The 22,514-nt window shown below is 39.6% G+C and overlaps 1 protein-coding gene across 1 annotated transcript in view; it reads right to left on the minus strand.

Moving 5' to 3' along the window:
• zgc:110158 (uncharacterized protein LOC553590 homolog) overlaps positions 1-21,606 on the minus strand; it is a 40,277-nt gene extending 18,671 nt beyond the window's left edge. The window contains exons 1-4 of the mRNA XM_062439851.1: positions 21,460-21,606; positions 13,722-13,794; positions 12,898-12,959; positions 8,399-8,483 (exon numbers count right to left, since the gene is read on the minus strand). Coding sequence (XP_062295835.1) covers positions 8,399-8,483; positions 12,898-12,959; positions 13,722-13,794; positions 21,460-21,515 — 276 coding nt within the window. The 5' untranslated portion in view covers positions 21,516-21,606. The remainder of the gene's footprint in view (positions 1-8,398; positions 8,484-12,897; positions 12,960-13,721; positions 13,795-21,459) is intronic.
• Between the last annotated feature and the right edge of the window lie 908 nt (positions 21,607-22,514).

Below are 22,514 nucleotides of genomic sequence, written 5' to 3' on the forward strand. Positions count from 1 at the left end.
ATAAAACAAGGAAATATCTGCAAATCCTCACACTGGGAAAACTGGAACTAAAGACTGTTTGGCATTTTTGCTTAAGAAAAACAAAAACAAAAACTTAAGGAAAGTAGGTAAGTTGCTGATTAATTTTGTGCTGACCAATTAATCGACTGATCATTGCAGATCTAACATAGGAAGATTAAGTACTGAAAATAATTGTTGGCTGCAGCCCTAAAAACCACAGAAAATAAAGTAACTGAATATGTTATTGAACCAATTCAGTTGGTCAATATAATGTTGAGGTAATTTTACTGAAGCTTCCTTCAGGTCAGAAGGGGGGGGGGGGGGGGGGGGGGGTGTTATCTGGTTTGGTCTGCGGGAGGCAGGTTAAGATCTTTCTTCGGGCAAAAAACTGCAGACATGCAGCATGAAGCTACAACCTTTGATTCTGATGATAAACATTCATTCAGCTTCAGTCAAGACAACACGAAGCACGGTGTGATCCGCCCCCATGTGACGCCACGATGGCGGCTTTGTGGCAAAATATTTTAAACTCGCTGACGTCTTAATTCACAGATGTGGCTCCCTGCGAGGACACCGTGTTGTGCTTGCTTTTCCTCTTTAGTAAGAACCCACAATGTTGATGAATAATCTATCAGAGAACAAAAGACTAATGATCTGATTGGCTGGTACAGTACAGTATGTAGATGGGCTGTACAGAATAGCATTGATCCCTCCCCTCTCCATTTTACTCTCCCTCTCCCTCTCTCTCACCCATAGGACCTACCGGACAGATCAATAGTGCTCAACACATTATTGACCTCCGCCTGATACCTTTCACTGGGATAGACAGAGACATAAACACTGGATGGAGAGAGGAGAAGGTAGGAAGAGACAGAGGATGTATCGGTGTGTATGTGTCTGTATTTATGTGTGTCCCTGCCTGGAGAGGGTACTAATCTACATTCTGGTTCACACTGACATGTACCTCATCACTGTCTCCTTGACCCGCTGTCCTTAGCACACACAGAGGGGGGGGGGGGGTGAAGGAGTGAGGATGGAAGAGACAGAGGAAAAATAGCTGACTATGGTGATCTAGCTAATTTATCAGTCCAGTCAAAACAGTGTGTTTCGCTCTGGAGCAACAGGATACGGCTGCTACTCTCACAGTCACGTCTGACAAACAAATGCACGCACAAGCACATGCACACACACGCACAATCTCTGAAAGCCCAGCTGGTCCTTAAAACTGGCACGTCACGCACACCAAGCACACACACACACACACACACTTCCCCAAATGCTGCTGCCAAGGTAGCAGTACTGAACCAGACAGGCACACTTGGGCGCTCACTTGGGCACACACATGTGCACACACACACACACCGGATGACAGTACTAATACATGCTGCAGACACAACATCCACTTAGCCAACACTCCAGAGAGAAGGCAGAGAGGCCTAAAGACATGAATATGAAGAGAATGAGAACAACTGTGAACCAGAATATATCTTCAACTAAAAGAAGGGGGACACATTTGGGCATTTTGAAGAATACAAAATTTGAAGAATACAAAAACAATATGATTATATGTGTTGTCAAAACATAAGAAACTTCCTAATTTTTCTTGCTGTATACCTCTAGGGTCAGAAGTCAGGACAGCGCGCATCAGCTGATTTGGAGTCAGTGCATCACTCACTAGGCTTGAACCTAAAGAGTACAGTATAGACCTGTGAAAAGTGCCTTGAGAAATAACTAAATTCACAGTTACTGAAAACAAGTTCAAAATAATGTTTATACTAATGTAGAATAATCCTACTTATGTCGAGCATTAGGTTCTGGCAGTGCATGATTACAAATTTCAGTTTGAGACTAATCTTAAAAATGCAAACTCAAACACACTAAAGCAGAGCTTCAGTTTTAGACTTATTTGTAAAGATGGTCAAGTTCACATGCAACACAGAAAAGCTTGAAATCCTCACTTTGTGTTAATTAAATTAATTTATTGATTTAAAAAAACAAGATATCAGTCTAGAGTGGTTTGTTCAGTTCATTGGGTTTATGGGTTGAGTTGAATATTATGTGTACATGATCAATAGGATACATTATAAGCTGATTGTAACATACAATCAAATCAAAACAGTCAGAATAAATCAAAACAGTATTTCCCTATTTATTTCCCTCTTTCCCTTCCAGTAAAAGTCAGATCTCCAAACTATTCCAATGGACAGATCTTAACTTTCAACACAGTTTTAACACAAATTATGTACTTTTACAATAAGATAAGTAGATTAAAATGTGCCTTAGGCTTCCTTCTTGCCTCTTGGTTGGCTATGCTTGTTGAAAAAGGGTGTGTGGCTCTACTGCAGTCCACTTTAGATGACACGGAGCACTGTGACTGGCTTTCAGACATCCAATCAAGTAAGTTAGAGCATTTCGGTGGAGTCAAATGACAGCAATCATAGATCTAGATAAGAAAAGCTATGGACATTGGAATGGTTGGGGGATCTGAACGGGTTAATGAAGCTCTTTTCACTTTTTCCATTACAGTGATACTTCCGGTAGAAGAATGAGGCAAAACAGAGGTTAATGCAGAAAAAGACAAACACATGCAAATAACTCAATTAATTCAAGCAGAATAGAGCCACCTGTGATACAACTGCAACTAAAGCTTATTGCAGCCTAAAGTAATGGTGGAAAAAAGAAAAAAGATGCATTCAATTCTTTTTTCTTCTTCTTTTTTTCACTTCTGGTTAGTAATGCAAACCTGCAGCAAATCATTATAAGCAGTAAGAAATGCTAAAGTGTCTCAAAATGCTGAAAAGGCATGAAAGGTACACTAAGAATTATGTTTCCAATGTTTTATATTGCCACTTGAACTTGGAAAAAAAGTCAATTTAAAAAAGCCACTGAGATGTTCAAGTACCTAAAATACATTATATATAATTCATTACCACATTTGCCTAAATCTAATAAAACTAATTGCAAGAACAGAATAATTGCACAAGAAAAAAAGGTTCTTATATTTTTGTAAAATAACGAGCCCAAGCTAGCATCCTCTTTTTTTTCTCCACATAGGAGTGTTAAAGGTTTGCGTGCACAAACACACCTCCTCCATTACCCCATTTAAAAATAAAAAAAATCCCATCTTCCATTTCCCTTTCTTGCTCACTGTTTTGACATTTACCCACTCAGCTCCATTTTCAAATACCTCAACTGTCTCTTCTTGGTTGTGTGTTCATGTTGCCTACACTGCCCTCTTCTCTGTGGCTCAACTAGGCATTGTGGGTAAACAGCTAGATTAGCCAATCAATCTTCTCTGGGGAACAGAGGTAGTAGAGATGATGAGAGAGGGAGGAGGGGTCAAAAAAAAGAGAAAAAGAGAGAGAGAGGAAAGGAGGAGGAGAGCTGAGAGAGAGAGAGTGATAAGGCGAGTGAGATGAGAGGGGGTGGACTGCTGTGTTGGCTGAAGGAGAGAGTAAGAGAGGATAGTAAAAGGAGGCAGGGAGGAAAAGGTGGAGTAGGGGAGGAATGAGCGCCGAGGAACAGGGGGAGGAGGGAGCAAAGATGCACAAGTGGGGGTGTCGCAGAGAAACCACAAGCTGCGAGAAAACATGATGTGAACAGGCTGGAGTTGCACAAAAGAGACTGAGGGAAGAGTGCAGAGGGAGTGTGAGAGAAGTGACAAACGTAGGCAGATATGAAAAGAAGGAGTGAAAAGCAACCAGTGCAGGTAAAAAAGACAGGAAAAGTGTGATGATGGAATGAGCAGCTGACAAGAACTGGATCAAAAATGTGCAGGTTAACACAATGCACGTACTGATCAGTGACTGCACTTTAATCACTTTAATCTAATTTCTTAACGTGGATCTGTGATGTGAACGATGAGCTGTCTGAGGTGCTGAACTCCCATCCTGTCCCGTCCCATCCACACCACCCCGCCTCTGTTTGTCTTAAGAGTGTAGTAATGCGGACTGCTATGGAGTAATTGTTTAAGTTTGTGTAATGGTACAGTACTACAATCTTGATATTCCTAGATTGCGTGGTGCACTGTCTGCAACGCATTAAGTACTAATTTAGTGTGTGTACGTCTTAGTCTGTGACTGCCTGCCTACCCTACCCTAGAGCTCACCGCACGTCACTGGTACTGATGGCAGCAGAGATTTAACATAACCGTGTTTACATGTCTTTACATTTTATTGTGTTGCATTTAATCACTGGTTCTCACAATTTTAGCCTTTAAAGTGAAGCAATGCAAACACTCATATCAGGTTTCACATAGTACATGGAGGTGTGAAGAGTGAGGCTCCCCATTCATTTTAATAATTGAGTTTTTAGGAGGTAAAACTCAACAACAGTAGTTCATGAAAAACATAGATCCAAAGAGTAAACATAATTCTGTGTAGTGTATGTTTTTTCTTTTTCTTTTCTTTTCTAATAATTTATCATGAGAATCTTTCAAGGACCCCAGCCTCCCACTTTGTTAAATGATTTGAATTGGATCTTGGCATGAATAGTGTATTTAAAAACATGAATAAATCCTTCATAAAGTAACAATTTCCCAAACACATTTATGTTGCCTTCTTTTATGATGCTATCTGGATTTAAGACAAATGTTAAAATGTATAATTCTGGCAAAATACATCAATTCCAAATGGCTAATTAAACCTGAAAACTGAGGACACAAAGTATTTAATTAATTACAGTGAACTGATTTATGACATGTTTGAATGATGTTCAGCATGTTGTAATATCGTCTACCAGTGCAGGAAACATTGTGCACGCTGATCAACATGATGATTAATGGAAGACTAATTAGAAGAGCATTACAGGCCAAACTTACACTACATTGACTGCACCTAATGTTTTGTTTTGCTTACTTTCCAACTTCATTCCAACTAAATAAGAATAGAGTTTGGAAATTGCAATATTTTTCAAGATGCAACAATGAAATAAAATGGTTTAAGTAAAAAAATGGACAAGTAAACTCTTCTTCAAAATTCTATTCAAAAGGTATTGTATTTTCAGCCCTTTTAAGCTTTAAATGATGAATGAAGCCTGAAGGACTGACTAAAAATCTGCATAAATAGATTCTTTAAAAACACATCAAAATAATGATATGATCTCCATATGAAGGAAATACTGTCTCCATCTGTTCAACAAAACTTAAAACCAAATTAAGGTAACAGTCTAACAACCCCTACATTACTTTTATAACCAGTCTCAGGACTTGACTGTACCCATAAACCTTTGCTGCGACTGTGCATCCAGCAGAGAGGGCTGTGATAATGCCTCTTAAATGCTGGCTTGCAATCTAGCAATCCTCAAAAGACTAAGAAACTCTTTTGAGGTAAGGTGAAATATTTTTTCTTCTTCCGATGCCTCTAACCGCCTCGTTCTTTTGAAACCAGTAGAAAGGACCTGTGCTCAGAGACTAGCCTCAGGGGGCTGGAGCTAAAATTAAACCGGTCCCGTCTCCTTCGCTTTATCACTGTTAAGAGCAGACAAGCAACCATGTAACACACACACACACACACACACACACACACACACACACACACACACACACACACACACACACACACACACACACACACACACACACACACACACACACACACACACACACACACACACACACACACACACACACACACACACACACACACACACACACACACACACACACACACACACACACACACACACACACACACACACACACACACACACACACACACACACACACACACACACACACACACACACACACACACACACACACACACACACACACACACACACACACACACACACACACACACACACACACACACACACACACACACACACACACACACACACGGTTAACTGGCACGCTGGCACTGAGGGTGTGAGCCCCTCCACCCTCCTTCTATGGGCTGGTTGCCAAAGATGCCCCTCGTCCAAAAGCACACACACACACGCTAATACACACACACAAATCCCTGGCTTAGCCTCGGCCCAGTGCTGGGATTACCGGATTAGAACTCTATTCCATTATCTCCCCACACTATACAGCACACACACACACACACACAGACAAACACACACAATGCCACACTGTCTTGGCCGGAGAGGACAGGCTGAAGACAGACGCACAGTGTCAATCACGACACATGACATTTACACACAAGAGGATACAGTTACAGTTTCTCCTCACAGCTGAGAAGAAACTCTTATTTACATTATTATTGAGCAGCATGGTGGGGTTGACTTCAGCTTAAACCCTGGTGACAGCACGCACAGTCTCCAACGGCAAGAGGCCAGTAGAAGTTTATGCAGGGCAAGTTGACCCAATCAGAGCCATGGCTAAATCCCTTTAAACACAGCCTCCCCCCACCGAACAGTATTTCATCTATCATGCTCATTGTCACACTTACCTGTGCTAGAAAATGTTTGCGAGAGAAACATAAAAGGCTACGAAAATGAAAGAGCTGCTTCTGCTTTCGTGGAAGTGGTGTGTAAAGCGCATTCTTTCCGTTCAATCCACACTGACCCCTGCGTTCAGTGTCAGACAGAACCGGCCGTCTGTCAGCTGCAGCTCCAGACCAGCAGTCGGCTAACCTGCCTTCACCAAACTGACTGAGAGCACAAGTTTACTGAACCAAAATAGTTTTCATGTCAGCTCCACAGGAAGAAATCGTCAGCGTTAGTATGTATTGATTCATTGATTTTATTTCCCCGCCTGCTGTAGCGAGTGAAAAGGAATCTGCCTGTAGTGAAACAGGCAAGCTCTAACACAAACTGGGACCCTTGATCAATCAATGTTGATTCTGGTAATTTCAAAACACACATACAGTGGGATGTTTATGAGATATAAACAGCTGTCTGTACAGATTACGCTCCACTAAGTGTGACAGAAATATCCTCGGAGCGTAAAAAAAAAAAAAAAAGCAGGGGGTCTCCGTGAGACGCACGTCACTCGCGGATTCAGTGTGGATTGATTTGTTTAATAAAATGAACGTGTATCTGTTCCATGAGACACGTGAGTGATGGATGTCAAAAATGCTTCTAAAAACACTTACTGTGTGCCATGAAACGTATCAAGAGAGACTGGAGGAACCATCTCAATGTAAACACACTGACAAGGCTGCTCATCGTTAGTCTGGAGGGTCCAGACATTGACCAGTTCAACTCCATGTCTGTAGTGGGCAGGTTGCAGGCGGAAGCAGACGGAAGGAGCTTGGAGTGAACACGTGCACACAAACAAAGGCCATTGTGTTCCTTCTCTCACCGTTTTTGTTTTAACAAGTACATTTCCGCAAATCTCAGAGTTTATAATCAAGGTTTATCTACACTCACTGAAATGGCTTGCAGAGTAGCTGAAGTATGACCCGTTTAGTATCATCATTGCCTTTAAATCAGCAAAACTTAACATAACACCACATAACAAAACCTACCTGACCCCATGGGAGAAGAAGAACCAATTTATTATAAGTGGAGTTTGAAAAAAATTAGTTTTCTCTTACTTCAGACTCATTTTGTTCTTTGCTTTTATTCGTTTTTTTAAAATGGGCAGGTTCACAATTTTTCAAGTCTGTCATGAAACAATACTTAGGTTTGTTTTTCTGTAATCATTCCTCCGCTTTCTAACGCATTGCACTGCAAAATCCACAGTCCTCCTTCTGTGCAAGAATGTATCTAAAGTTAATATGAAGCTTCATCAACCCAAATTAATCAAATCAAGTGGATATCTTTTGAAATGTGCTGCCTTTTTAGGACAAATTTCACTCTTCCTACAGTCACTCCACTGCAGCTCAACAAGGAAACGCTGTTGGGGAAATTTCCACCAAACAGACTTACTTTGTCTAACTAATAAGCCAAGTCCATTAAGACCAACTTGAAAAATGATGACCTTATCTTCAAGTTTTTTTTTAAGCTTTCACTACAACATGTTGTAGTACAAGATGTACACATCTTTCCAAACCCTTCCTTTGCAAAGTTAGCCATGAGGTATAAGTCTTGTCATTTATTGATGCAACTTTGCATTTAATTCAAGACATTTTACCTTTCTACTACAAATACGCCTAAAAGATGAGTACATGTAAATTCTGATTATAATATGATTATTATTGCTGACTTAATACCTTCTGGTCAGCTCTAGTTTTAAGAGAAACAACAAAAAAATGATTCCCAATATTTTTAATGGATATATTCCATGCCCAACTGTCCTTGTGTAAGATACCATCTTCTACCTGTTTTTATGTGTACCACTTCAAAATCCTCCCACTGACTTAACCATACTGTTAAAACATAAACAGTGTTATGTGTGTGTCTCAGGCAGGTGCACAAAAAATTAAATACCTGAAAACTGTGCTTGTTTCTCTGTTGAAAAAAAAGAAAAAGAAAGAAGTGGGTGCGGTGCTTGTCTGTCACTTACATAGTCATGGAAGGCCTTGGCCTCACTCGAGTGCTCGCATGTCTCCCGTCGGTCTGGAGCTGCGCAATACAAGTCCCAGAATACACTGAAATGGAGGAGGGGGGAGAGGAGGTCAGAGGTTACCAAACAGAGCAATACAAGCAAATGTGTGACAGCTATTCATAACCCATTCACACACACTCACTATCTCCCTAGCGCTCTTAAACTGCCTCTTACACACTTGAGCATCATTGTAAGAGGGACACAATGGCAGTGTCACCCCCTCAATCAACCTCTCACTCACTCAAAAACACACTCTCACACACACACACGTGTTACACCAAACACACGCACACGTATTACCATACTTGTATGAACATTTCATTGACTGCAAAGGTTTCTCAAACTGTTACACTGACTGAACCATAAATATAAATTTACCATCCTAAACAAAATCCCTTAAATACCTGCTTATACAAGTAAGTAAATGGTCTTGCTGTGAGGCAATTTGTTCGTTATATGGTGCTATATAGATAAACTATTTCCATACACGCTTCCGTTTCAGTCTATTTGGTGAGAGAAAGTGGAAAATCACAATCTCACACACACCTAACGACAACTCTAACTGCTCGTGTGCCACCTGTCTAAGAGGTCCTAATTGGATCAGTCTCTGTGTATCGATTCAGTGAAAGTGCTGTAAACCAAGTGAAACAGGGACATTGTTAACGAGAGGGCTAATCGCACTTCACATGTTGCAGCAATTTGTAACATACTGACATGTTGAATCCCAAACATCTGGATTTTTTTTTTTCATACATCTGTGCACTTCATAAGACATCATGAAATCTCCAACTCATTGTTAACTTCAGTCTGAGATATTTGAGCATATACGTAGAATTAAAAGGATATTTTGATCTGAAAAGTCAACTTATTCTCTAAGAGGTCAGACAGTACTATCAGTTATAGAGCAGCACAGGTGATAAGCATGTCAGTGTTGTTGTTCAACTACGCATCGACTCTTCTCTACTTTATCCACAGTTCAAGTGAAGTGTGTATCAATGAGAGAGAGAAAAAAGCAGCTTTGCTTTAAGCTGTACTTTCTACACATGAGCCCATACAAGATGACACAATTTTAATTATATTTCTTATATGTGCAATGAAAGAACCTCTAGATTTAAGTCCTTAATTGAACAAAGGACCAAACTTACTTAGAGTTACCCTGGCTTGTGTGCTTTTAAATTATTATTCTGTTCATTCATTTTCTTTTTATTAAAACATGTCCTTGGTCTCATACTGCTGATGGTGCTCTATAGGCCCGATGTTCATTCTTCTGAGTCAGCAGAGCCACCCCCTGAGGTGAAAAGATACACTAGATACTGTACTTTCTTAAGACCATTTAAGGGTGTATTTACAAGTCCATAATTTTACATCCTCTGGTTTTTAAATATTTGTTCCTAGGTAATACAGTATGTACAGTACTAATTTCCCACTGAAGTTCTCTTTAGCAACACAGTGAACCAATTTGATTCATTATCACATTATAAACAATACTTTTTGTACTTTCCATGATTTAGACAAGAGCGGTGAAGATCACATGCAATAAAACTTTTATGCAAATTCAGCAAGAAATCTTAGTTTATTTTAAAAAGTGGTGCTTTAGTTTTCATATCATGTGTAAAGAGTAATTTAAATAACTGTTAAATCTTTTATAAAATGTTGGTGTAAAGCAGACAGTTTTGAGTAAAACAAGCCTCCTCCTCTGGCTCAGACTCTTGATTTGTCTTCAAGAGTCTTAAAATGTAACAAGCTCTACTTACATCAACTTTTTAACAATTTGCTAGTTAAAAAAAAAAAAAAAGTATCATTACATTGGACCTAGAGCTGCAACGATAAGTCCATTGACACAAAATTATTAAATAAATTCCTTACAGACATTTTTAACAAAAGAAAAAATAAATAAGTAAATAAATACAATTCTCTGATTCCAGCTTATGAAATGTAAATGTTCTGGTTTATTTAGTCTACTATAACAAACTGCATATCTTTGGTTTTAAAATGTTAATCAGATTTTTTTTTGAGTAATTTGAAGAAATCTTAGTGGCTCACATATTTCATCATTTCCAGGCGGGTTCACTCATAAAATAAATCAATAATGAAAATAATTGTGAGTTGCAGCTTTAATTGGAACCACATGCTATTCCTCAGCAATGATCATTCAGGGAATTTAGATACATTGAGTCCTCAGAAAACAGCTTCATACACTGTATATAGGGCCGGGCAATATATCGATATTATATTGATATCATGATACAAGACTAGATATCGTCTTAAGATTTTAGATATCATAATATTGTGATATCGCATAAGTGTTTTCTTTTCCTGGATTTAAAAGCAGCATTACAGCAAAGTGATGTAATTTTCTGAATTTACCAGACAGTTCCAGCTTATTTGCCTTTAACCATTTAGTCATTAAATCCACATTACTGATTATTATCTACTAAAAATCTATCCCTACAATACTAACGCAATATCAACGCAATATCAATATATTTAGTCAAAAATATTGCAATATTTAATGTTGTCCATATCGTCCAGCTCTAACTGCATCACTAATAGACTTCAAATATGCCTGCCTGGGTTTAAAAAAAAAAAAAAAAGACAGCAGGTAGGAGAGAAATCTGATTACTGAGCAACTGCATGTGAACAGTAGATGTGTGTTTTACAGTAATATGTTTATTGCGGATGTAAAGGTGTGTGAAATCCCGGCTTATCCTGATTTCTCCCAGTAATCAGGTTTCATGTGTGCATGTAAACAGAATGAATGTGAACTACAGGTGACAGCGATGTCCAAAAATAAGTGAAATTGCTGATCGGTGCTTAAGGTGTTGACCCTAAAAGGTCAAATTTTAGCCAGGGGCAGAAATGACAGGAGGGAAAGAGGTGGTGGGGGGGACAGCGGAGGGAGAGGTGACACAAAGAAAGCTGGAATGCAACGGGTTAATCTGCTAAGAATCCCTCTCCCACATGAACAAAGGAGAAAAGTGGGAGGTGGGGGGCACACAAAGGGTGACGAGAGGGTTAGGAGGAGGAGGGGAATATGAAGGGGGGGGGCATTCCCTAACCATCTGGATCTATTGTTTCAGGGACGGGGGTAAAGGATGGAAAACTGGAGGAGGGGAAAAGGGTAGAAGACGCGGAGGGAGGGGTCACGCCCTCGGTGAGTCTGGTCAATCCCAAGGCTGTGACTGTGCAAGACCTCCCACCTTTGAAAATCATTTTTAGTCATTCAATCGCACCTTTGATTAAATTTAATTAAATAAGTTAAATAAATATGTTTTTTTTAGCCGCAAGAATATCTGAATGTTTGCATGTGTCAGTTATATATAGAAATATATATATATATATATATATATATATATATATATATATATATATATATATATATATATATATTTGAATTATGACTAATTTAAAAACCTTTGAAGACCACGAAAGTGCAAACGAAGCCGATCAGCCGATATCGATAATTATCACGTTAGATGTCAAATCATTATTTCTTTCCATTTTAAAGGCTGATTTTTGTTTCTGAGTGAAAGTTGAAGAAACCAGAGAATTAACTGTGGTTAAACTATTCTTTATGGTCAGAACATGACAACACTCGCCAAATATCAAAAATCTGGAGCTCAAATCTGAGGCAGAACAAAACAACTACAATGATAAAATCTTTTTTCAACATGAAAATATGCATGAGGAAATTAAAGTAAATTCCTTTTTCCGTACGTTTTCCTTGACAAAATAAATATCCTGATAAAAAAAATGGAGTGCTGCGGTGTGATACAGCACACATGTAACATGGCTCAGACGGCTGAGTGAGTCACACGTCCGGTAACACGTGATAACATAAGCATTTAAATTCAAAATAAATTATACAAATGAAAAAACTACCAGCGTTTTTGCTCTCAACCCAGTATACTCTTCATCACTGTGGTTAATTACTCACTGTACATTTAAAACACACACTAGTTCTGCTCAAGCACTCTAAGCTCTCTCCATCTTTTAGCGACTTTCTTGCTAATCCCACAGCTGTTTACACGCTATTCAGATCTAGTAACTTTAGCTTAGCAGTTAGCGATGGCTTCTCTCTCTCCCTCTCAGTGTTATTACATAGAACTAACCTTTAACTTACATTTGTTTTATTTCTATTGAGGAAAATTATATCGAGATAATTATTGTTATCGTTTTATCGCCCAGCTCTAATGACAGTAATGAATTATGTAGGAGTTATGTAAGGACACTGGAGCCCTATCAATGAGTGTGTTTGTGAGTGTGTGTGTGTGTGTCTGTGTCTGTGTCTGTGTGTGTATATAGAGGAAAGGAGGGGGTCATACATGGCAAGCACATTTTGAGACATGTACTCTAAAAAGTGTTTACACGCCCAAGCAAATACAATATAATGGCTTATCAAAACAAACAAGAGAGAGGCAACTGCTCATACTGGAAAAAGTGAAAGTTACACTTACCACCACCACGAATGGAGAAATCCAGGGGGCTCCCCTAATGTAATGTTCTTCTCCCATCGAATCTGGAGAGGAGAGGAGAGGAGAGGAGAGGAGAGGAGAGGAGAGGAGAGGAGAGGAGAGGAGAGGAGAGGAGAGGAGAGAAGAGAAGAGAAGAAGAGAGTGAAGTCACTTGACACTAGAGAGAGGATTACGTCTGCAGATTCAGGGGTTAAGAACATATAATCAGTCGGTCTCAAACTGTCAATGGCCTCGGACGTGATGTTTCTGACTTTCTTCCCTCTCTATCATATTCTTCTTCTTAAATATGATGTAGTTCATGGATCCAGAGAGTAAGTAAAGTCATATACTCTTTTTCTTCACCCACTGTTAGCCTGTCTGCATCACAGGGGCTTGGTAAAGTCTATATAACATCTGCAATGTCCACAACAAATGTGCAGTATTAAACTAAAGCTACAATTGGAGGCTGTTTCAGTTGTTTTTACACGAAGATTCTCAGTGGTGGACAGTAAGCTGGACCTGATGTACCTTTAGAGGATTTCATTATGAAAAACGTATGTAACACCTTGCACTCTATCATCATGTGTAGCTTGTTTGCACCGATAATGTACAGTACATGTGGGAAGGCTAGAAGTTTTAAATCCACTATCTATTATTAGATACTACTATAACAGAGTGACGGTATCTACAGCATTACTAACACAGAATGGAGCAGTTTTTAGGATGTGGGTTAACTAATTGTGCCTTGTGTGAAAATGATCACCAAAGAATAACACAGTTTGAATATAGTACTTTATAAAATGGATAAAGTTAAGATGCCTGCTTACCTCAGACAGGAAGGTCTGTGCTGACTTCTGTGCTCCCACATGTAGCAGGTACTCGTACACATATAACGCTAACCTGAAAAGTAAAGGAAAACAATGTTAGTGATAAAATTCAGTTCCTCAAAACCAATATGGTACCAATATATGTCCCAAGTTGCAATTTTTGCTCTGTATTATATAACTAAAAGATTGGATTTATTTCCAGGTGGCTGACTTCAGTATCAACTATCAACTATATCCCAGAAACCTGCTGCAGGAATCACAATCCCAAAGTTAAAACAGGAACGAATTTAGGATCTAGAAAACCTATCAGCATATTTTTTGTGTTTTGTTTTTACTACACCTGAGAAACCATGAGGTTTGAGAAAAATGAGACCAATAACTGATTAAAAAGCAGCCATGAAATTTGAGATGTCTCATGAGGAAACACACTGCCACAACCTAGAATTCACTGTTGTGTGATAGTGATGTTTTAATGGATGTAGAAAGAGAATTTAAAATACTGTAAAAGGTGTCATTAAGCAAAGATAAATGGGTAGTTTTTTCTGGTAACTTAAATAACCTTACTGAAACAATTAAAGGAAAAGAGTCCATTTCCTTCTTTCTTGTGTTTGACTTTAATTATTTTTTTCTCAATTAATAAAGTCTTCTGTATTACTGCCATTTAAACATCAATAACATTAAAGAATGTCCCTTCATAGTCCTAATATTGATACCAGTAACAACCACTGCTTGCTTGCAGACATAATGGATGCCATGAAAACAGGAGGACTGGTCGTCCATAAAAGACTACCTGAGGAGCAGAGGCAATTCGGGGATCAGGAATTGCAGCCCAGGATCTAAAACTGGCTTTATGTTCCTATAGTTAAAAATGACATATGAACTTCTTAAAAAGGGTTTCTGGGTGTCTAGAAATTCCTCAAATCAAAAAAGAAACTGAAAAACTCTCAACCTGTTAAAAAATATTCTGCTCTGCCTAAATACACCACATACCGACAGAAAGAGCAGCACAAGATGGGCATTCCCTCTAATTCCAGCAATATAAAAATTTGTAAAAAAACTCTTGCCAGACTTTTCAAATCATTGCTATTATAACAAGCCAGCGACACTTGAGAATGGCAATCCACCAGGGTCTATTAACAGACACAAGAACCATGCTGTGGAGTGGGAAACCCCTATTGGCCTAACATTGTACTCCTAACTCCTTCACTTAGTCATGTTTAATAGGCTGTTAATGGACCATCAATCGACCGGCTGCGTGGATATGACAGTACCCTGCGTGCCCAGAGCAGACTTGACAGGCCAATAAGGTCCTAATGAGAAGGACAGTAGCTCAGTGTCATCGTCCCCATCATTAGTCAATGGACTGATCAATGAAACATGGTTTTGAGATAATCAGGCTGTTGTGCAGTTTGTTTTTAAAGCACTGACAGCCCTTTTGATTATCCAAGTGCTGTCTTCTTTAGCACTATGGTGACAGTAATGTCTATTTTAGCCCCTTAATATGATATATAGTTAGACAATAAAACTTTTTTTAATAGGATGGAGATAAGCTTTTACCGTTACCATCTTCTAAAGTAATTAAATATGATAAATTGTTATAACTTCAGCTGAATTTACACATTTCTACATAACCAGGCTAAAGTGATGCTCAGTGATATAAAACCTCTCAGGGTTTCCTGCAAGTTACTCTAGGTGCATCTTTGGAGAACTGTAAATAAAACATTTTGGACAGGTGAGTTGGGAGTGAATATTGGGTGAAGAGCTGCAATGATTAGCCAATTTAACGATCTAAATTAATCAGCAGCTATTTTGAGAAGTAAAAATGACAATTTTTCTAGTTCCAGCTTTCCAAATGTGATGATTTCATACTTTTCTTTGTCTTACATGATAGTAAACTGCATGTCTTTGGATTTTGGATTCTTGGTCGGACAAAACATGACATTTTAACGCGTCACCTTTAACTCTGGAAAACTATAACTAATTTTTCACAATTTTATAGAGCAAACGATTAATGGTTTGACTGAGAAAATAATCAACAGATGAATTGATGATGAAGATATGGGGAACTCCTTAGAAGATGCATGACAACTTAAATCATTTTAAATCAAACCATTCCTGACAAATGATCAGGTGACCTTGCTTAGGATTTACTTTCATGATATTTCTATTGTATTTTTATTTTTTATTTATTGTTTATGCTTTGTAGAGGTACATTTTATTGCACTGCATATTTTTATACAGATCAATTTAAAAACATGTTGCAAATTAGCTTATGGCTATGAATGCTGTAATATGTTGCATTCAGTTAATATTTCACGCTTATGTATACGCTGACCCTATGAAAACAAACATGAATAAATACATTTACATAAAGTAAATGTCCACATGTGGGAGAGTGAAGCTCAGCCCACTTTTCTGTGAGGTTCAAAATAAAATGCTCACATGTTTAGTTACTATTGCTGCTAAATGCTCAGGAATCGAGCTCCAGATGAGAGAAAATGAAACAGCAACAACAGCTGTGGTGTGTTACAATGTGCCTGACCTGTTCTTACTACTAATGGTATGCAAATGTTTCAAATATTCATTGTTAGTATGCAAATTGAGTCTGTAAAAGATATGAATAGGCAAATAGACAAACTGTAGTATGGAGCCTATGGTCATTACATGATCACACCTTGTCCTTCCCACAGAAATAACCCACTTGTTTGACGATTTCTAAACATCACCTTCAGTATGGAGTAGCAGCAGCTGGCAGGTTTAAATGTATTTTTCTGAAGAATTTTATGATTAAATGTGTTTTTGTTTGGAGAAGTTCTAAACCAGAAACCAAAGTTCTCATCAAAATCGGTGTTACTTCGATGTGAAAGACTTGTAGTACGTGGTATAGGAGTACAATCAAGTTGTGATAATTATTAAGGGCATTTTCAAATGTGTGTTGTTTAGTCTGGTTAAACTGGATTTTGGTTTGTTTTTTCCCCTTGGTACAATTCATTTGGGCAGATTTGAAAATTGTGTGGACCAAAACAATGGTACCCGGACCCTTTAGAGGAAGTGTTCTTGATCTGAAACCAAATTAAATCTTTAGGTGTGACAGTTTGTTTGTGATGGGATCCAACCCAACTATTAACAAAAATAATAGTTAGTGAAATTAGCAGATAGCTAGAGAGTGAATCAAGAGCCAATCTGGACTAGCGCAATAAAGTACATTTCATTTTTGGTATCTGGGCAGATGGGAGCTTCTTCCATTGTTTACATTATTGCTGCCTTCCCAGATACAACCAACCAATGAGCTAAGTGAATTTTCTCAAATGGCTTTCAGTCATGCATTTTGGATTGCTTGGTTTTTTGTGTGTGTGAAAAAACACAAACCAAACCAAATGGAAAGCACAAGTTTACCAACTCAACTGATGCAGACTATAGGTTTGAAGACACACACACAGTTTCCATCAGGGTCCCCCTTTTTTTTTTTTTTTTTTTTTACACCAAGTCTCCAACTTCACCTATATCTATCTGCAAAAACTCAAAGTCTTTCACCACTACGCATCCTGAACTACAGAAAATACTGCAGTCACTATGCATGCTCTTCAGCTGTCCCTCTATACACCATTTCAGACCAGAGATATAGGAGCAGATATGAATGGATCAGTGCACGCGCCAACTCTTCTTACTACTTGGGCTAAACATATGCTGCACACTACTTTTGCATTTCAAGTTGTAGAAATTTCAAGAATATCAAAATGACTTCCTTCTTATTTAAAAGGAGAGAAGGAGTTAGAGATAAAGAGATGGACATGGGGAGCCAACAGAAACTGAAACTTTACTTGGTACTTGTGTAATTCCTTGTAATTCTTCAGGTTATCTGTAACATGCATCTAAATACAGTTGCAGCCTCAAACTCTTGGCCAACAATGATGAGTACAGATTCATCTGTGATCCAATATTTTTTGTATAAATGGGTCAATGGCAGGTTGACCATGCATTCAATAGACCTACATCTTCTGTATAAAAGGGATAATAGTTTTGATGTGCAGTACCTGAATGCTGTGTATGCACAGCATGCTGTTCTACTAGAAAGGTAATAAATAACTGAGGGTTTACACCTCTTGAGATTGTCACCAAGATAAGAACATGGGTAGACAGACATCAAGATGGAGCAAACAAACAGATCAAAGGGTAGACTTAAATTCTAAACTCCCTGATGATCAGATTTAATGATTTTAAAAACTCTATTTACATTTATAATTCTACACAACAATGACACCCTGACTGCATCTGCTTGCTTAATTAAAACACAGGTAGTGGGACAGAGTGGTTGTACAAATGACTGATGCTCTTCAAGACTCAGGTCTGCTGAGGGAGTTACAAAGCGCAAGCAAACACACACACACACACACACACACACACACACACACACACACACACACACACACACACACACACACACACACACACACACACACACACACACACACACACACACACACACACACACACACACACACACACACACACACACACACACACACACACACACACACACACACACACACACACACACACACACACACACACACACACACACACACTAGACCACTTCAGCTAGGGGAATCTGACCACTTTCGGAGGCTCCTGGCAATTTGTAGGTCACAAAGCTCTCTGTGACCGCTGGTGTAGAGTGTAAGTCACTGCCACTCGCAGGTCAGTCTAGTATTGGGCCCCACACACATCTGCACAGTACACACACACACACAGATCATTTCACCTCAAGTACTTTGCTGTTTACTAATCACACTTGAACAACTACAGACTCTTTACATGCATACTGATATTAACAGTTTTGAAATAATTGAAAAACAGGAGTCTTCAGAGTACACCAAATGCTTCCAATATTCATAGTGTTTGTATCTCCAAGTACACTGCAGTTTTAATTGCTTGCTTGCTTAATACATGTACAAGCCTCCTGTAGGAGTTAGACTTGTAGGGAATAGTTAAGGACTTGGTCTTATGTCTGGGGAAAGGAGGATCACACTGCAGATCTCCCCCAAGAGGCCTTCAATGAAATTTTTATGTGTGGTGTGTGTATGTGTGTTTTTGTGTGGGTTGCGAAAGGGGCTGCGTGTGCATACACCTGGCATACTGCATTATTAAAGCTCAGAAGCCAGCTCATAGAAAAGGAAGAGAAGTTTGAGGAGGAGAAAACGACAACGACTGGGAGAGGGAGAAGCTACAGAATTTCAGAGTGCAAGGAGAGGAGGAAAATTAGTTTTGACTGGAGCATAAGAGGGGGCATGCCCCATTTTTATAGAGGAAGAAACAGTAGGTGGAACGGGGGATCAGAGGAAACGTCAAGTCATGATTTAGAGGAAAAGAGGACAGGGCTAACAATTGTAGTATTATCAAACTCACAGGAGCTGCAATTTTTTGATAAAAAAGGTAAAATGTGTCACAACATACTATTATACATGGAGTATTGTGGTGCTACAGAGATGCCCTGGCCTACAAATCATATTCTCCAGACGTAAGGGAACATGCTTATTTGGTACAGATCCCAGCAAAAAATCCCATCATCATTTTTTTCCAGTGAAAATAAAATGCAAAAATTACCATTCACACTAAAACCGTGACTTGCATAGCAATATCTGTAAAAATAATCGCAATAAATTTTTTTTTTTGCATATTGTTCAGCCCTACAGCGGTGGTGGTTTTTAACAGCCAGAATCTAAACTAATATTCAGCTAGCAGGTACAAAACTTTAAAAAATTACTCCAGTGACTGCAAGTTCCTAGCTTTTAAGATTGGTTTTACAGCCTCGTAGTACCAAAGTTTTACTCAAGATTGTTAGAATCACACTCAGCTCACCCTCATCCTCTTGCATGCGAAACAGAAATTTCATCCTCCATCACACCATGTGAGGTAACCTCCTGACCTCCCTCTCCGACATTATCTCTGAGATGGGACATTGGTGCATGCCTGCGCTCACTCCCATACAGTGAGAAATCTCCCTGATGTACATGACCGGCACACCTGACGTCCAGCCCGAGGTTCCCAACAAAACCCCGTCTTTAAATGCGGATGAGTCTGCCCATCATATCTCCCTCTTTTCTGTCTCTCTAAACTCTGACGCAAAGCTGAGAGCAGCTGTTTCAGTCTGTCTCAATAATTCAACACTGGAGCGAGGGGATGAGGAGCAGCAAAAGGATGGGAAGCGAGAGTTAGGAGAAAGATGAAGAAAGATGTTAGAAGGGTGATGCACAAAGGAAAAATAAAGAATATCACAACAGAGTAAAGTAGGGTATGAGCTTAAGGTAATGAGGCACCTGCTCATCTTCACGGAAACGTACATGTGAGTCTGACATTTGTCCCATATCAGATCCCAGCCCAACCTGCTGACTGGTCCAGGGAGTCAGAGTGAGCATGTGCTGGTGTGTACAACCCATCAACTATGAGGAATAAAGCCATAAGCGCATATTTACCTACAGGTTGTGCAACTGAACAGAAGCTATCATAAACCATTAACACAGTGCATGGGGTTCTAAAACAATTAAATCTGGCAAAGTTTAATGAAAACACATGCAGGTCTTGGTTGGCTTTGTTACCAGCGCCTATACGCTATTGAAGTTGACTGCTAAATACTGGCTTCTAATTCTCTACTAATGCAAAGAGGTTTGTTGGCTTTATCTTTGAGATTGGATTTACATTTGAGATTAATTAAGTATCTGCTAATTGCTTAAGTGTTGGTAACCGTGAGGCATGCATCTCCTGACTGAACAACAGTCATCGAGACGGTGGCATGCAGACAAAGGGATTGGAGAGCTACCGCTGCCCAAGCTAACACCACCTAAGTTTCCCCACAAATGAGCCGCTGAGAAGCTTCTCTGTGGGTCTGCTACATAAAGCACTGGCGGCAATTACACGCAGTTTATCCGTAGCACTCGTTCGCACAACTCGAGGGGAGGGGGTGACTGAAGAAAATCTGTACGGGCCACAAAAGTTATGAGGCGCAGCTCGTACTCTTGCACGGAGCTGGTAGCAGCGACGGTTCTCCACTCACCAACACTCTCACATGGATACAATATAACCAGCTCGCTCGGTGACTGAGTGCCGCTTTGGAACGTGGAACCATTCTAGAACACGTCCCTGCGCAATTTTGTAACAAAGCTCCAAACAGCTGTATTCTATTTTTACCTGCTGCTTGAGCGGGGCGACACAAAAGCCAGCTAGCTACAATGCACGGCGTCACTACCAAATGCATTGTTCCTCTCACTGGGGTGAGATGGAAGTAAAGTGGGATCCCCGTCCAACGCTCCTCACAGAGAATTCAAACGAAATGCAAGTGCACATTTATGCATTATTACTGGAAACACGTGCAAGCTACACTCCCTCCTCCTTTTGTAGAAGTGGTGCAACTTTAGTCGCCAAAACCGCCACTCTCTTGGAAAGAAACAAGAAAGACAAGAGTGAAACTGGCAGTGAGTGTAGCTAGCCTTGGGCTAACTTAGCAGCCATGCCTGTGTAGTTGGAGGATGCAAGAGGCAACAATACACGCAAAGTGGCGAACACAATAAATCAACTAACACAGCATCACTTTCTGTAGCTTGTATGTGAACAAAAAGAGCTGGCTGAACATGCGTTCCCCCGCTGAAGTGCCTGAGCAGCCTCACATCAGTTAGCAAGTTTAGCCACCTAGCACAGTCTTCTTGGCTGGATCTCTGTTGTGACAGTGCAATAATGTACTTACTTTTCTCTCGCTTGGCTATCGGAGGGGACCACAGCTCCTTTACCCTTGCCGTACATCTTGGAGGCTGTTCTGATACTTTATTTTATCCCACTCGACACCTGTCAAAGAAAGCTACCAGGAAAACCTACTATCTCCATAGCTACCCAGTTAGTGTTGTCTCCCTATCTCTCCCTTGCGCTCTCTTTGCTCCGGTTTCCTTTTTTTCTACATCCCCAACATTGCCCACAAATCAGGCAGGGTTTCAGCCGGGGGGAACTTGAAACAGTCCACTGGTGGAGCTTTTTTTTTTCAATCGCTGTTCCTGGATTCAGCTCACGCCCCCCCTGTTGTGAGATGGTGGGGGCTTCTTAAAGGCACAGTGTCTCAGTTTTTGTCGACTTCGCTCAAGTTCAAGTTCTCTTCTGGAGGCCTTCAAATTCAAGTTTTACATTACATTTGAGTTTATGTTTAGTAACAAACTGTCACTGCTAATCGCCATTAATGTGTCACCCCTCTATTTAAGTTTAAATTATACATTTAATTGCTTAATTTCTGCTCTAATGTCACTCCAGAAGGGCACTTCAGTGGCCCAAATGCCCCTCCTGATGTAGCCTGTGTGCCCCCAAAGTGCTCCTGTGTTTAGCCCAAGTACCTGTCCTGCAGTGTGGACAGCCATGAACTCAAACACTTAATCTGTGCACAGAAGAGGTGCCTCTTGTTAATTTTCACCCCTGACCCTTAGATAGTCCTTGCACACCACTGATAAAAGTTATCAAGTTACCTGATATTACATAACCGTAAATAAGAGGCCTTAGTACTTTAATTGTTCTCATATTTGTCTATCATTACATTTATAAGGACAGCTGCAGAAAGCACAGAATTCATTCTGCCAGTGTGTAAATGAGGTCTGGAGTCACAAAAATATATCTATTTTAGGTGTTCTCAGAATAAGATTTAGAAGTTTTGGGATGCATAACAGCTACCTACAGATAAATTAAACAATATGGACAAAAAGACTATTCTGTTGTCAATATTGTTCAGTTTTTGTTCTTACTTATTGACTTGTAATCATTTGA

Source organism: Scomber scombrus, chromosome 19, assembly GCF_963691925.1.
Source record: "Scomber scombrus chromosome 19, fScoSco1.1, whole genome shotgun sequence".
Taxonomy (NCBI): domain Eukaryota; kingdom Metazoa; phylum Chordata; class Actinopteri; order Scombriformes; family Scombridae; genus Scomber; species Scomber scombrus.